This window comes from Panthera tigris, chromosome A3, assembly GCF_018350195.1.
Source record: "Panthera tigris isolate Pti1 chromosome A3, P.tigris_Pti1_mat1.1, whole genome shotgun sequence".
Taxonomy (NCBI): Eukaryota; Metazoa; Chordata; class Mammalia; order Carnivora; family Felidae; genus Panthera; species Panthera tigris.
The window spans coordinates 138,539,979-138,556,088 of NC_056662.1; the positions used below are offsets into that span (position 1 = coordinate 138,539,979).

A 16,110-nucleotide genomic window follows, 5' to 3' on the forward strand; every position below is an offset into this window, starting at 1 on the left:
CCGGTGGACAGGGTGGGGGGCGTCCAGGGGACACCCGTGGACAGGACGGGGGCCGGGTTCAGGGGCCACTGGTAGATGGGACGGGGGTGGCGTCCAGGGGACACCCGTGGACGGGTGGGCAGGTGAGGTGGTGGAGGGTAGAGAGATCCGGCGCTCAGAGGCGGAGACGACCCCGGGTGGTCTGCCACCTCCCTCAGGAGGGCCGCTCATCGTGTCGGAATCCAGCCGAGAAGACCTGAAGGAAATACCTGTTGGTGCAGGCGCCCGTGATGAGCCTGTACTTGTTTGCCAGGCAGGTGTCTGGACACGTGGGGGGCAGCATGTGAGGCAGGCATCCGGACAGGTTCGCGATGGTGCTCAGCACGTCTTCTGGTAGGACATCTGAGGAGAAGCAGCAACGCGTTTGTCACGGCAAGCCTACCGATGCGGCGGGCACTGTCCCACACTCTCAGGGTGTCTGTGACCCCTGTGTTCGGGCTCACAGGGAAGCCACACTGTGCGCTGGGGCGAGGGCTTCCTTCTCCGTGAATCCAGTCGCTCTCTCAACAATCCCCTTGAGCCTCTCACCGCCAGCAGGTGGCCCATTAAAACCTATTTTTGCTTTGTGATCGTTCAGGAAAGCCAGTCAGAGCTCCAAGCCCCCAGACACAAGCCACCTAGTGGGGTCACCTCCCCGACGTGCCGGTCACACCCTCGCGGTGATGGAAGACGGCCAAGCGCAGTCCTTGTCCCTCCTCCAAGCCTGCCCTGGTCAGGTGTGCCCGCAGCGTCCGTGTGTCCATCCACAGAACCTTCTTTTCTCTGCGCACTGATTTCTGGATCCCTTCTCCCGAATCTTTCTAGATTAGGGGCCCAGAAACCTGTCCCTTATTTACTCACTTTCTCCCCAATTCTGTTGCTGCTTATTGAACAAATCAAAGCAAGGACTGCTTTGTTGTCTGCTCGCAGAAGGGATCACTGGCCACTTCTCCAAGATGGTTTGTACAAATCTTCAAGATAACGCCTTAATAAGCTGACTAACCACACACCCGTGAAGCTGAGGTATTCAGCAGAGAAACACGAGGAGGAATGCACCCTTGTAATGTAAACTGGGGAGAAATGACACCGGCTTCCTGACCGTCAACGTGCGCCGAGCAGTCCCTGCGGCTCAGTGGCCCTCCGACCACGCTTTCTGCCCAGCCGACGGGAACGTGTGCGGCTTACGACGTGAGCACAGAGCCTTCAGAACAGGGAGCGCTCTGGCGTGGGGAGCGTGACCAAGCCCGCCGCACAGAACCACGATCGTAGCTGCGCTGACGGACGGAACCAGCGTGCGCAAAGAGCGGGAAGCAGGGCGCCTGCACGCAGCTGTGGACGCTGCACGCTGACGAGGTCCCAGGGGCCGCGTGGCCTCAGTTACTTTTCCCACGTTCTACACCGTCTACACCTGTCCACGCTGTTGACAATGGCAGCCATAGGAAACTCCCTAAATTAATGGGTTCTTCAGTTCTGTATGTTGGCCTGGGCCAAACCCCTCTGCCCCGTCTCCTGATACCCCTGCACCCCACGGCTGAGCAAGGCTCTGGGGATGGGATGGGGCCTACAGCCCTCAGAGCCCTCACTCAGTCCTACGATTTGACACAAAACCACGTCAGAAGAATCTTTGGCTGCCATGAAGTCAGTCGAACCTGGTAAGTGTACTGTCTGAGAATTCTGGTGAGTCCCGACTCAGCGAAGCCTGTCTTGTTGTAGAGACTAACTAACCACTTCGGGTTAAGTGTCTACGGCCAGTTCGGATTAAGGGACCCAGTAGCTCACCGCACCACACTGGAAAAGTCTGGGTAAGTTTGTTTCTTAAAAATCCTGCCTTCTAGTTGCCCACCCCAGGGCTCACAAATGTGCCCGTGGTCACGATGGCCATCAGCGCAGGGCCCTGCACCCGCGGGGTGCTTTCACCCGATGCGGCTTGAGCCCAAGTCTATTTTGTTCTGCCAACAGCCGGGCAAGCCGGCAGCCAGTGTGGTGCCCAGTTCAGGGTCGAGCACCCTGGTTCTCCAAGGCTCTGAACCAGTAACAGGCGATGACTCACCGTCCTTGCTCGCCCCTGAGCTCCTGGGAGCTCCCCGAGTTCTGACCAGGTCTGTGGACCTCCCCACACTCCTTCCACCATGACGCGGGATGCCCAGGAGGCTGAGCTCCTTGGCAGGTTCAGTTCGGACGGCAGAGCAACAGTGACCTCCCAGGCCAGCGCAGACACAATGTGATGTCTGCCTGAGCCTGTTTATTTAAGAGCCAAGTGTCAGTCCTGGGAGCGAGCGGGGACCCCATGTGTGTGCAGCGGAGTGAGAAGCACCCTCGAAGTCCCTGCCCAGCCCTGGGGTCTGCTCCTCAGGGGCCGTGGCTCCGGGTGGGGGGCACCTCGGGGAGCTCACCGGTGGGAGGCTGAGATCGCCCGAGCTTCCCGTAGACTCTTGTCTTCACGGCCTGCACGGAAGCTTCCATGATCTCAGCCGCTCGGGAGACGGCGCGGCTGGTTGGCTCGGGGAGCTTGGAAAAAGACAGCAGCTGTGACGGAGAAGGGCTGTCCCGTTCGCTGAGGTCTCTGCGCACAAGAGGAGACTCGGGGTTGGTTACTCTTGCGTGGCCGTGTTCACCGGCCGTCGCTGATGGCTTCAGCGGACGCTGTGGAGCACCGTGCGGCCAGCACTGTGCGGGCTGCAGGTCAGGCTGATACACACGCCGCTCGCCGGACTCAGGGCTCAGCCAGGGGACAGGGCCTGTGCGACACTGTGTGAGATACACCTTCTCCCCCAGATCCTGAGATGCCTTTGCCGTGTTCCAGCCGGTGAGCGAGCCGCGCTGCGTGCCTGCAACCCTGCGAGGTCCCGGGGCCAAGAACCAGCCACCACAGGGCACGACGCGGCCACACGCCCTTTGTTCTCGAACCAAAATCACCCTAACGCGAAGTGCCATCGGTGTCGCCGGCAGCTGGCCTTCCTGGCCTCTCACATCCTGGGAGCCCCGGCCACAGGGGGTCAGTGCGACCCCTCTGCCCATGGCATCTGGGGGCCAGGGCCCCAGGAGCAGGGGGGCCGGGCTGGCCTCTGTGCCGAAGCTGCCCTCGCCTGGTGGCTCCTGCAGGGTGGCATCATGCGGCCCCAGGTGGAAGCAGGAGCTGGCAGGAAGGCCCGACGCTGAGGCCTTGGCGAAAAACAGCCAAATTCTCGCTCAGTCGTCCCCCTTGCTGTCATCCAGTGGGCCACCTCTGTGTTCCATTTGTTAATAATAAGCACAAACGGGCAGGGCTTCCTGGGTGAAAACAGTGTGGCAGGCGCTGTGCTAAGTACTACTTTCTTCTCAGTAATTCCTCACAAAGACGCAGGGGATAAATTCTGCAATTATGCCCATGAGACCAGAGCAGCTGGCCTCAGGCCGACAGCCAGCAAGAGAAGGACCCGGTATTGGGACACAAAAGTCACACACGTCTGCAACGTGTACGTTAGAGATACCCGAACGCACACATAAAGGTATCTGACATGTAACTTTAATATAAAAAAGCTGTGCTTAGACCTGCCAGTGTGTTTTTTAACCACATGATGGCATCATGCACTTGAGGGGATCCAGCTTTTCATAGAAGCTGAGACACTGGCCTGCATAGCTGCACAGACCCCCCAGACAGGGGACCCTGGCCCCAGACACGGAATCCCAGCCCCAGACAGGGGACCCTGGCCCCAGATACAAGACTCCCAGCCACAGACCGGGGACCCTGGCTCCAGACATGGGAACCCCAGCCCCAGACAGGGGACTCCGGCTCTAGACAGGGGACCCTGGCCCCAGACACAAGACTCCCAGCCCCAGACAGGGGACTCTGGCCCCAGACACGGGACCCCCAGCCCCAGACACAAGACCCCCAGCCCCAGACAGGGGACCCTGGCCCCAGCCCCAGATAGGAGACCCTGACCCCAGACAGGGGACCCTGGCCCCAGACACAAGACTCCCAGCCCCAGACAGGGGACCCTGGCCCCAGACACGGGAACCCCAGCCCCAGACACAGGACCCCCAGCCCCAGACAGGGGACTCTAACCCCAGGCACAAGACTCCCAGCCCCAGACAGGGGACTCTAACCCTAGGCACAAGACTCCCAGCCCCAGACAGGGGATCCTGGGCCCAGACATGGGAACCCCAGCCCCAGACAGGGGACCCCGGCTCCAGACAGGGGACCCTGGACCCAGACACAGGAACCTGGCCTCAGACAGGGGACCCTGGCCCCAGACACAAGACTCCCAGCCCCAGACAGGGGACCCTGGCCCCAGACACGGGAACCCCAGCCCCAGACACAGGACCCCCAGCCCCAGACAGGGGACTCTAACCCCAGGCACAAGACTCCCAGCCCCAGACAGGGGACTCTAACCCTAGGCACAAGACTCCCAGCCCCAGACAGGGGATCCTGGGCCCAGACATGGGAACCCCAGCCCCAGACAGGGGACCCCGGCTCCAGACAGGGGACCCTGGACCCAGACACAGGAACCTGGCCTCAGACAGGGGACCCTGGCCCCAGACACAAGACTCCCAGCCCCAGACAGGGGACCCTGGCCCCAGACACAGGAACCCCAGCCCCAGACACAGGACCCCCAGCCCCAGACAGGGGACTCTAACCCCAGGCACAAGACTCCCAGCCCCAGACAGGGGACCCTGGACCCAGACACAGGAACCTGGCCTCAGACAGGGGACCCTGGCCCCAGACACAAGACTCCCAGCCCCAGACAGGGGACTCTGGCCTCAGACACGGGAACCCCAGCCCCAGACACAAGACCCCCAGCCCCAGACAGGGGACCCTGGACCCAGACAGGACCCTAGTTGTGGACACCGGACCAAGCTGCAAACATGGGACTCTGGCCCCAGAGAAGGGACCCTGGCCCCAGCCACGAGCCCCCAGCCACAATGGTATCAGTGCCAGGCTTTCTGGGCCCCCCTGAGACTCTGTGTGGACAGGAGAAGGGCCCTCCAAAGATGTCCGCACCCCAGTCCTCAGAGCCTGTGAACACGCCTGGCCGCATAGCAAAGGGGATTGGGTTGCAGGTAGAATCTGCCTTGCTGGTCAGCCGATGGTAAGATGATGTTGTTTCCCTGGATTGTCCCATGGGCCATGTGCCCCCCAGGTCCTTGCGAGGGGAGGACGAAGTCAGAGTGAGGACGACCGAGGAGAAGTGCTCGGGGACCCAACGTCACCGCCCAAAGAGAGAGGAAGGCCCACCAGGGGACGTGAGCCGTGAACGAGCCGGGACGGTGAGGACAGAGGTTTCCTGGAGCGGAAGGACTTCGTCCCGCAGGCTCCTGGGCTCTGGTGCAGTGAGGGCCGTGCCAGGCTTGTAAGCACAGGACCGTCTGCCGACTCACGAGTGCCGTACTGAGCCCTGGGGTTTGGGGCAGTGTCTGCATGGGCCTCGGAGACGAGCACTCCACTGCTCCCAGATGCCCGGGGAGGACGGCGGCCCGTGAGGTGCGGTGGCCTCGCAGCCTCGGCCGGGAACCCCACTCCACATGGGCTCCCTGCCCCCCCAGGAGCCCTGCCTGTTACGTCCACGGGATCGAAGCTTTCCTGCTTGTGCGGGGAGGCGGTGTTTCTCCCAGGGCTAAGCCGCTCTGCGGACGACCTTGGAGAACTGTCCGGAACAAAGGCAGAGGGGCCTCTTAACTGCCTTTCTGAGCAAACAGGTGAGCAGAACCTTCCAGGGGCAAACCCCCGGCAGCCCGGCCAGGCCACAGCCCGGAGCACGGGCTTCCAAGGTCACAGACACCGCCGGCACGGCCCGCGGTGGGGAGGCGGCCTCCAGTGTGGGCGGGCCTGGAGAGGCCACCTGAGGAAAGGGCTGTGCCCACCGTCTGCTCGCGGGAGGGGCCCACGCAGGCAGCTGCACCCCACGGGAGTTTGCACCGGTCACACCGCCTCCCATCCCATGGGAGGGGTTCCCCGAACGATTGAGGCGCCTCCGTTGAGACCACCCCATCTGCTGGGACCCAACAGCGCCCCCAGCCTGGGACCCAACAGCATCCAGCCCCCCACCAGCCTGGGTCCGTCCCCACTCGGGGCACCTGCCCGCTCACGGGGACAGTGCACTTTAACACGCTGCTCTGTGCTTGCGGCTGACCCCCTGGCCGCGCTGTTCCAGCCCCGATCCCCATGCGAGTCTTCTCGTGTGGAATCCCGGGACCAGAGTGCGTCCACACAGCACACACACGCCCTCACCCCTGACAAAGGTGTGGCTACTTTCCGGGCTGGCCTGGGGGAGCACGTGCAGATTCCCAGAAGTGGGCTTTCACTGAGGGAGTACGGATGCATGCCACACATATGCACACACACACACGTGTGTGACGGGAGCCCAGCGCTCACCAACAGAGCCCAGCACAGTACATACACATATGCACACACGCACACGTGTGTGACGGGAGCCCAGAGCCCAGCATAGTACACACACATATGCACACACGCACACGCGTGTGATGGGAGCCCAGTGCTCACCAACAGAGCTGAGACAAAGCCCTTGGAGCCCTTCTGGTGAGGTTGACAAGACACGTCCTCACGTCCAGACCCGGCTGGCCCGGCTTGGAGCGAGGACCGGACGCCAGCCCCTGCCCCCTGGGCCCCAGCCTCGTGCAGCCAGGCTCCCGTGCCCCGCACAGACCTGCCCTGGCTGGCGGCAGGCCCTCCTGTGCTTTCCACGGACGGGGGTTCCTCAGAGATCTCCTCGGGGACGCACGTCACCCCTGCCCGGCTGTGCGGCCTCCGGTGTGGAGGCCTCCGGCCTCCAGCACAGGGGGCCTCCGCTGTGCTTCTCCGGCCCCCAAGGCACCCAGGCCAGCCTGTGCTGCCCACTCCCGTGACCAGGGTCTGCCTGCTGACCCCCTCCCCCTGGGGGGATTCTCTGTTCCCTGCGAGGCCCCGGCTCCAGCTGGCTACCCTGCGTGTGGGCCTGGCCGTTCCGGGCCCACGACAGGCTGGTGGCAACCACGAGTTGTCCTGTGGGCGTGTGTCCCTCTGGGCACCTGGGCTGCTCCCTGAGGAGGCGCCTCCACTCCTGTCACCTCTGCTCCGTAGCCACCCCGAGAGGTCGCAGGGGTCACAGTGCACACCCGGACTACGGCTGCAGGTTGACGGCCTCGGCTCTAGAGGTGAGTGAGGTAGTACGTATGAAGAGGCGGCACACCTACCCTCTATTCGCAGCAAAACATGCCTGATTTTGAGCTCACATCTGGGGAGCTCTCACGGGCTCAGCATCAGCTGTGCGTCGGATCCCGGTGTCGCCCTGGTTCCCCCGGAGCGTCGGAAGCTCCCTCAGCCTCCCCCACGGAGCCGGAAAGGCCACGGTGTCTGCAGCGGATGGGCTCCAGGGACACCGCACACCAGGCCGTGCCGCCCAGGGCGCACCTTCTCCAGGCAAACCGAGTGTCGGAAGTGGCCCGAAGGCCAACCTGGGAGGATTTAGCGCCCGGGGACGTGAGCCCCGGCATCGTGCCATTTACACCAATACGAGCGTTGGGGTCCTCGGGTCCACGTTCCTGGACCCAGCGTCTCCTGGCACCATGGGTCCCCTGCTGCTGAAGCGTCAGGGACAGGAGGACTTGCTCCCCACCGCGAGCACGCGGGCCCTGGGAGCGCATCCTGGGAGCGCCAAGGAACGGTCATCAGCCCTTAAAGGCAAGTCATTGGGCGCTGGGGGCATTCGGGACCCTCCCTGGGAGGCTCAGGGGGCGGGGGTGGGGGGGCGGCCGAGGTTCTCCCTGACATGCGCCTCTGGGCTCACCTGTCTGCTCACCATCCCGTTGCTCACCTGGGCCACTTCCCAGCAGCACCTTGGCCCCAGCCATCTGGGCTCACAGCCAGAGCACGGGGGGAATCACAGCCCGAGCACGGGGGTCATAGCCAGAGCATGGGGGGTATCACAGCCAGAGCATGGGGGGGTCACAGCCAGAACACGGGGGTCACAGCCAGAGCATGGGGGGGTCACAGCAGAACATGGGAGTCACAGCCAGAGCACAGGGGGATCACAGCCCGAGCACGGGGATCACAGCCAGAGTACGGGGGTCACAGCCAGAGTACGGGGATCACAGCCAGAGCACGGGGGTCACAGCCAGAACACGGGGGTTACAGCCAGAACATGGGGGGGGTCACAGCCAGAGCATGGGGGGGGGTCACAGCAGAACATGGGAGTCACAGCCCGAGCACGGGGGTCACAGCCAGAGCATGGGGGGGTCACAGCCAGAGCAGGGGGGATCACAGCCAGAGCATGGGGGGGGGTTCACAGAAGACGGGGGTCACAGCCAGAGCACGGGGATCACAGCTAGAGCATGAAGGGTCACAGCCCTGAGTATGTGGGGTCACAGCCAGAACACATGGGGTCACGGCCAGAGCACGTCGGGTCACAGCCAAAGTATGTGAGGTCATAGCCTTCAGTACACAGGTGACAGTCCCCAACTGGTGGGCTCCAGCCCCAAGTTCCTCACTCATGTGTCAACCAGCCCTGGAGGCAGGGTCATAGCCTTGAGTCTATGGGGTCATAACCCCGAGTATGTGGGGCCACAGCCCAGAACACATGTGGTAACAGACCTGAGATGGTGGGGTCCTAGTCCCGGGCAACGGGACCCCTTGGTCAGTTCATGGGACCTTCCTTCCTTCCTTGACTCTCTTTACTGTCCTTCCCGCTCTGGATCTTTCTCCTCTGCCTTCTCTGCCCTCCGTCTGTCTGTCTGTCTGCTTCCCTGAGTGTCCCTCTCTGCTTCGGGATGAGCAGGGCCAAGGCTGCTCCCTGGTCCATAAGACAACCCCATGGCGGCCGGGGTGACTCTCGCACCCGTCACTGGGCTTGTGCACTTTGTGGAATGAGGACATTAAAGGCATGTGATCCTTCCAGTGACCACCGTGGACCCCACAGGTGGATTCTTCTCGCTTTAGAAGAATTCACAGAAGAGGCAGAGCTCACATGGCACATGAACCACGGTCTTAGCCTGAGTACTTCAGAAGCTCTTCAAGGATCAGGATGAAATACGCTGAGAAATTACCTTATTTAGGCAACTCGGGTTTTATACGTTATCGTTTCATAAATAATAAATAATTAAGCGACCATGCAATTATTGGGGGATTTTTGTTGAAACTTAATTAGTTATTGAAATGCAATAATTCATTCTATGATTAGTAAGCAAATAGCAAATTAACGGCTCCTTAGTTCATTAACCCTAATTGAGAAACAATATACGTCAGGGGGAAAATGTTGGCATTTCTAGCCTGAAGAGGCTTGTGAATGAAGGGCAGGAGTGTTGGGGCCGCAGTGGAGCCGCGAGGCCGCTGGGGGCAGGTCTGTGCACCCCAGCCCAAAGGGCATGAGTTCGGGGGCACCAACCACCCAGCACGACCCCCTCCAGAATGAGGCTTGTCTCTCTGCCCGCACCCAGCGCCCGCCCCGCCCCAGGTCGCCCTGCACCTGCCCCCGTCTCGGTTCCTCCAAAGCTGATTCTTTATCGCTAATCGACCACGATACTTTTTTGATGATCAGTGTGCCCGTCCCTGAATTAAGTGTGTGTCTCCCCAGAAGGAGTGTGGACATGAGATGATATTCGTCTTCCTAACCCTAGCGGCACAGGGCTGGCCTTGCTAAGTAGGGAGAGCATAGCCCCTCAGGACACACCGCTTGAGTAGGCAAATAAAGCATTATTTGAGAGTTCTCAAAAAGCAGATCTTTCCAATAAAATATCCCAAGGGGGTCGTCATGGCCTCTTTAGGCTGCAGACACTGACTTCAGCGGGATCTGTTGCCTCCGCCAGTTTCCAAGCAGGGTCTGGCTGGGCCACTGACGGCCATTCCCATAACCGCTGTCGCGGTTTCAGACACACCGCCAGAGTATGAGTGCAGGGGAAGTGGGCTTTCTCTTTCTTCCCCCTTTCATTCAAGGTTTTAGAAAAGAGGTAAAAATTAGTTCACTATCAATACGGACAGCAGGGGACTTTTCTGGCTGGAAAAACAGATATTTGGAAAGGAATCAACTATGCCTCGTGACATTCTGTATTTTGACAGTTTATATAATTATTAGTCAACCTCAAAACCTGCTTTTTAGTTGTTTTGTGTTTTATGAACATCTAATGTTTGAGACCACGATATCTTTGATGTTGATGTCAATTATATATTTAAAATCGAGGTGTTTCTTAACTACTTAAACCAGAATGATGGGTGGACTTAATCCAGCACCGAATGCGTGTCTTTGCCAGCCCCGCCCAGGCCCCGGTCTCCCAGCTCCCCCGCCTCCTGCTCCCCAAAGGCTGAGTCTCACCCCCCAGGGAGAAGCCCCCGGCCCCCAGGACTGCGAGGACCGCAGCGCTGAGTCCCGGGGACGTCACTGTGCTTCTCCACGTGCTGGAGGAAGAATCTGACGCTGAATATGGGTCTTTCCAGCTCTTGCCCGAGAAGCCAGGAAAGTGGATTTGCACAGGCAAGGTCTCCTGAGGTGTGGAGACGCTGGGCCGGTGGTGAAAATTAACCGGCAGACCCGTGCCCTCTCCCGGCGACCTGGCGGCTCCCCTCCCGCCCCCTCCGGAAAGCCCACCTTTTCATGGTGTGGTAGATGGCCTCGTCCACCATGCGCCTGCTCTCTTCCACAGCGCGGGTCACAGCAGAGTCTCGGCCCTTCCCTGTGGACGACACGCCCCACGGTGAAGCACATTCGAGGTCAGCCACCCTCTGCCCCCTTCAGTTTCTCCACCAAGTCCGCGGGAGGCGGCGACAAGCTCGCGGCTCCTGGGCCCGAATGTGGGGTCCTGGCTAGGTCACCCCGTGGGGCCCCATTCGCACATCGCAAATCGGGCACCAGCTCCCCCTGCAGAGCTGCCGTGGAGCAGAGCGCCAGGAGCAAGCGGGCCCATACCCCCTCACCTCCTCCAAGGTCGGTCTGGCCGCCCTTCTTTCTCTCTTGTCCAGACACCACTGCTGATTCCGAAAACTCTGAGTACTTTGTTACCTAATCAGTGATGTGGTGAGTTCCTAATATCTTCCTATTTTAAGTTGTGCGTTTCACAAAAGATAAAATACTTAAATATACCAGCTGTTTCCAATGACAAGACTTCCATTTTATTTTATTTTATTTTATTTTATTTTATTTTATGTTCGAAATGTTTAACAAGTCCTATGGTCTAAATGCTCATGTCCCCTCAAAATTCGTACACTGAAGGCTAACCCCCAGCGTGACCGTGTGAGGACAGAGGACCCCAGCTGAGGGCCAAGTCCCCCGTGACGCTTCCTGTCCCGGTGACTGTGGACGGTAACTTCAGGTCACGAGACCGTATTTCGTCTGTCACTCACCCCAGAGGAGGTCCTGGCCGGTCCGGATGAAGGGGAAGAGGCGGTGAGAGCAGGCCACCAGCAGCGCCACGCCCAGGACCGCGAGCACCCTCATTCTAACGGCAGAATCGATGGAGAGCGCGCACGCCATCGGGGCAACGCCCACGAGAGCTGCTCTTCGGGCAACTTGTTACCGGAGCCTCTGGCGTCTGACGGCTCACTGACCAGTCTCCACGCCGGCGACAGAGCCCCACAAGCTTGGGTCTGAAGCCCTGACTCTGACTTGCCTCCCAGACTAACGCTCTGGCTCCCCGGGGCCGCGGCTGCCGCCCTATAAACCCTCTCGCGCTCCAGTGCCCACTCGAGCGTCAGGAGCCGCAGCGGCCCCTGTGCCCTCGGGTTTGCGCCAGGCTCCTGTGCCGTCAGAAACAAGCGTTCGTTCCCTCCTTCAGGCCCTCGTGCGGCTGAGCCCCTGGCCCCGAGCCAGGAAGAAAGGCAAAGAGGGTGAGCGTGTGGAGAAGGAAGAAGCCGGCTACAATCAGCCCCTCATGACGCTGGCATCCCCTTCTCTCCTCTCTCTCCTTGACCTTCAGAGGCCTTCGTGTGGTCCGGTGGGCTGCTGAGGCCTGGCAGGTGCGGGCCGTTACCTCCATCTGGAAGGTGAACGGGCGCCTCTCCCAGGGTGGGGTGAACAAAGAGTCCCCGTGCAGGAGGTGGGGCCCCCCACCCCATCCAAGGGGGGATCCGTGCAGGAGGCGGGCCCCCCCCACCCCGTCCGCGGGCAGATCTGCCCGAACAGGCACCTGACCTGTGTGCCCGCCGCTCCCTTTGGAAGGTGAGGGAGGAAGGGTTTCGGCGCTTGGCCTCCTCCTAGGCTGCCAATCTCGGCACGAACGTGCTCAGCCCAGCATGTGTCCGCAGCAGTTCTCTCCCGCTAACGATAACACCACCGTCATGACCTTTGTTCTGGGTGCTTTAATGGAGATGTACACTCTGTTTCCCATGGAAGTCTCTCGGGTTCCTACTATGTGAACACCATCTTCTTTCTCCTTTTCTCCTTTCTTCTCTTCTTTAGGACCTACTCAAGCAGGCCCGCGGCCTCTCCAGGAGGGCCAAGACCGAAGTCTGAAGCCATTAGGCAAGGTGACCTGGATGTCAGTGTGTCAGGAGGTTGCAGCAGGAGAATGTCAAGATCAACACGACAGAGACCCTGACGGTCTGGGATGATCAGAGTCCTGGTAGAGGAAGGACAAGGGGGCCCTCTTCAGAAGGAGAGTCCTGGGCTCCCTGGGCAGAGCAAGGAGGCCAGCCAGGCTCAGCCTGCTGGCCTGATTCCCGGACATCCTGTCACTGACCCTGGGAGGCCAGGGGAGGAGGGAATCAGGCATGAGCCACAGAGGACTGGTTCAGGTTTGGACACGGAATTTGGGGTGTGGGATGCACACACAGGCTGTGAGCTAGTAGGGTTTGCAAATGCGCCTTTGGGGCCTGGGCTGGAGTCTGTGCTGAGGGACACATCTGGGGGTGGTTGCCATAGATTTGCAGCTGGATAACTGGGATAAGTGATAACGGGGGTCGTCTGCAAGAGGACACGGGAAGGTTCTGGGCACCAGCACCTCTAGAGCCATAGTGGGGACTGCCGTGTCCCCAGCGACGTCACGTCCAAATTCTGGAACCTGGGATTCTTCAGACGTGACTGAGTGCACGACCTGGAGATGGCAAGGAGCAATCCCAGGATCCTCACGGGACGCAGGCAGGAAAGTCTGGGGGACAGAGGTTTCGATGGCAGCAGAGGCTGGAGTGATGTGACCACGAGCCAAGGAATGCAGGTGCCCAGAAGCTGGAAAGAGCAAGGGACAGACTCTCCCCTGGAGTCCCGGAAGGACCCAGTGGTGAGGCAGCCTGATTTTATTCCCTACGGGCTCCTTTTGGACTTAGGACCCCAGAGGTTAGAGAACGGATTCGTGCTGTTGGAAGCCACCAAGTGTGTGGTAGTTTGTTGTAACCAAGGAGACCAGCACAGGGCGCAGGAGAGGCTCTGACAGACAGTGGTGCCTGGGGCTCAAGGGGAATGTGAGAGTGGACAGAGGCAGAGAAACCAGGCCTGGAGACGTTACTGGGGAACTCATCACACTTGAGTTACCATGTTGCTCGAGGAGCGAATTCTCAGATGACGTAAAAATCCAGAGGACTTAAATCAGGTCGAGAAAGTTGGCTCTCTGGACATAGGAAGGAGAAAGTCTTCTCCACCCTTAGGGTCTGCCAGCGGGACGGAGGGTTAAACCGGCATGAGACAGATGAACAGGAGGGGTACCAAAATCTTACTCCTTGTGCAGGGAGGCCCAGCAGTGAACTTAAGACCCAGAACGTGACCGAGGCAGGCAGTGTTTATGACAGTAATCTTCGAGGGGCTGACAGACAGGGAGCACTCAGCCTTGGAAGCTCAGTTTGTGCGGGGCCCTGAACGGGTTTGGGGAAGGGGGGTCGGGGTGGTCCTGAACGGGTCCCTGAAGGGGTTCTCGCCGGGGTGTATGAATAGGCAGGGCCAGTCATTCACGGGCCTTCTCGGGCCGGAACGTGCGCTTCTGGCGACCAGGGGGCTCCCCTCACCTGGGACACGTATTTCCTGCTTCCAGGGGGCAGAGGGGGGTCCGAGTGCCCGGTCTTCATTAGCTTCTAGGTAGAACAGCAATATGCCCGAGTGGGGGGTTTGGGCCGGCCTGCCCTTGGCCCCCAGGGCCCCTACAGGAATGACAAAGATTGCCTCCTATCCAGCCTGTGGGTTTGTACTTGTTGACTTGACAGAAAGTGAAAAATTCAGCCAGAATGAAAACCCACCAGATTTTCCCCTTGTGAAGGACCAATTCTTGCGGTCAGTGTATTTAGTCCAAAGTGATGACACTGAGCGGGTCCAAAAATAACGGTGTTGGAAGAGGACGCTACCTGCCTTATTTCCTTCCACCCACTCTTACCTGATTGAGGCCCTGTCCACAGGTGCTGGGGACGTGAGCGCGAGCCCCTGGGCCTTGTTCTCAGGGGCAGGAAGTACTCAGTGATAAAATCCAGGAGGAGCGGATGGCGCTCATGCCTGGTAGCTGTGGGAGTGGGTTCTGGCCTAGGATCACGCCCTCAGGGGACACGAGGCCCTGGATTCAGCGACTGGCCTACTCTGCAAATGCCCCCCTCCTATCAAAAAGAAATCTAAGTATCTTTCTCTGAAGCTACAAGGACATAGTGAAGGAAGCCACTGGAAGTGGAGATAAGACGTGCACATAAATCATTACAATGCAAACCAGAAGTGACGAATGCCAGTGAGGCGGGTGTAGCCCCGAGCTCTGGAGCCCACATGCCTTCGTACTATGGGTGACTCTGACCTCTGGTGCAAAAGCCATGGGACGCAGGGACACGTGGGGCAGGAGACTGCACCCTCTGGGCGTGGGTCCTGTCATTGTCATCATGGGCACCATCGCCTGTGTGGGAGTAGGACCGAGGTCTGCCAGGCTCATGGGGACGAGGGTCTGCAAAGCCATCCCTGCCCTCGGGGTCTGTGCTGGACTACTGCCAGGAAGGATGCCCGGTGGGCACAGTTAGTGTTGGAGCCGGGGCTCTGGGGGCAGAGACATGGTGCTGCGGATCCTCAGGTCACAGCCGGAGGGAGACGGCAGGACAAAGGTCACTCGGATTGAGGCCCTGTGGCTGGAAGAATCACCCTGGACCCTGGAGCCTGGGGGTGGCAGGAGGCGACACTGGCTGGGGCTGGGGTGTGACACAGCAAGTGAGAAAGGAAAGTTCGGAGGTCTGCACTGCCCGCTTGGTTCGCTGGCTCTACAGTTTGGCTTCTGCCACGCCCAGGAGGCCAGGTCCCCTTGCCACCTCTCAACAGTGGCTCCTTGTGGCCTGGACCCACCCCTTGCTCTCCCAGGGTGCACTTTCAGTGGTCTTCGCATGCAGAGAGGACACAACCTGACTATGAAGTCAGAGAGGAACTCTGGTCCCGGACCCACCTCTTTCTAGCTGCGGTCCCCCAAGGTCAGCGCTGAAACTCTGAGATTACGCATTTCTAAATATAGCCAATGTCTTGTGCCACACACATCACACACCTGCACGCACACACGCACCTGGGTGCACACACACACACGCTTATGCACCCACACACCTGCATGCTCACACATCCACACATTTGCACACACACGCATGCTCGCACACAAACCACAAGCACACACCTGTACACACACAGACATGCACATGCACACCTGCACGCATAGAGGCACGCAGCTAATAGCACACACACACCTGCTCGCTCACACACACGCACACACACAGGCGTGCAGCCAGTAGCACACACACACATGCATGTTCACAGACAGCTGTATGTGCACATACACACAGGCGTGCAGTCAGTACATTGTGTCTGGCACAACACACGTGTGATAGCGAGGAGAGCGGTGCAGACGCCCTTCCTCAGCGTCTCCTTGCCCCTGCCGAGCTCCCTGCATCTTGTGTGACATCCCAGACCTTCCTGATCCAGGCGTGGCCTGCCACAGCCTGTGTCTGCTCCTGTCCCACTGCAGCTGCCCTCGTTGTGCCCAACAGGAAGACGGTCATCGCGATGCGTGTGCACTTCTGGGGTCTGTAACACAGGACATCCTGTGCCTTGCAGAAGACAAGATTGTGGATTTTGTCATCAACGAACTCGTCGTGTCCTAAGAAAACTCACGTACGAGTTACTGACTTGTGCTGGGGCGATTATTTGTACTTTGGGTGTCAACAAACTATCCAACAGGGTGGGCTTTGATTGATACTTTAGT

The 16,110-nt window shown here is 59.8% G+C and overlaps 1 protein-coding gene across 1 annotated transcript in view; it reads right to left on the reverse strand.

The window, feature by feature from the left end:
- Positions 1-11,478, reverse strand: part of TPO (thyroid peroxidase) — a 41,408-nt gene extending 29,930 nt beyond the window's left edge. The window contains exons 1-4 of the mRNA XM_042979821.1: positions 11,324-11,478; positions 10,572-10,656; positions 2,412-2,581; positions 249-381 (exon numbers count right to left, since the gene is read on the reverse strand). Of these exons, the coding sequence (XP_042835755.1) occupies positions 249-381; positions 2,412-2,581; positions 10,572-10,656; positions 11,324-11,453 (518 nt within the window). The 5' untranslated portion in view covers positions 11,454-11,478. The remainder of the gene's footprint in view (positions 1-248; positions 382-2,411; positions 2,582-10,571; positions 10,657-11,323) is intronic.
- Between the last annotated feature and the right edge of the window lie 4,632 nt (positions 11,479-16,110).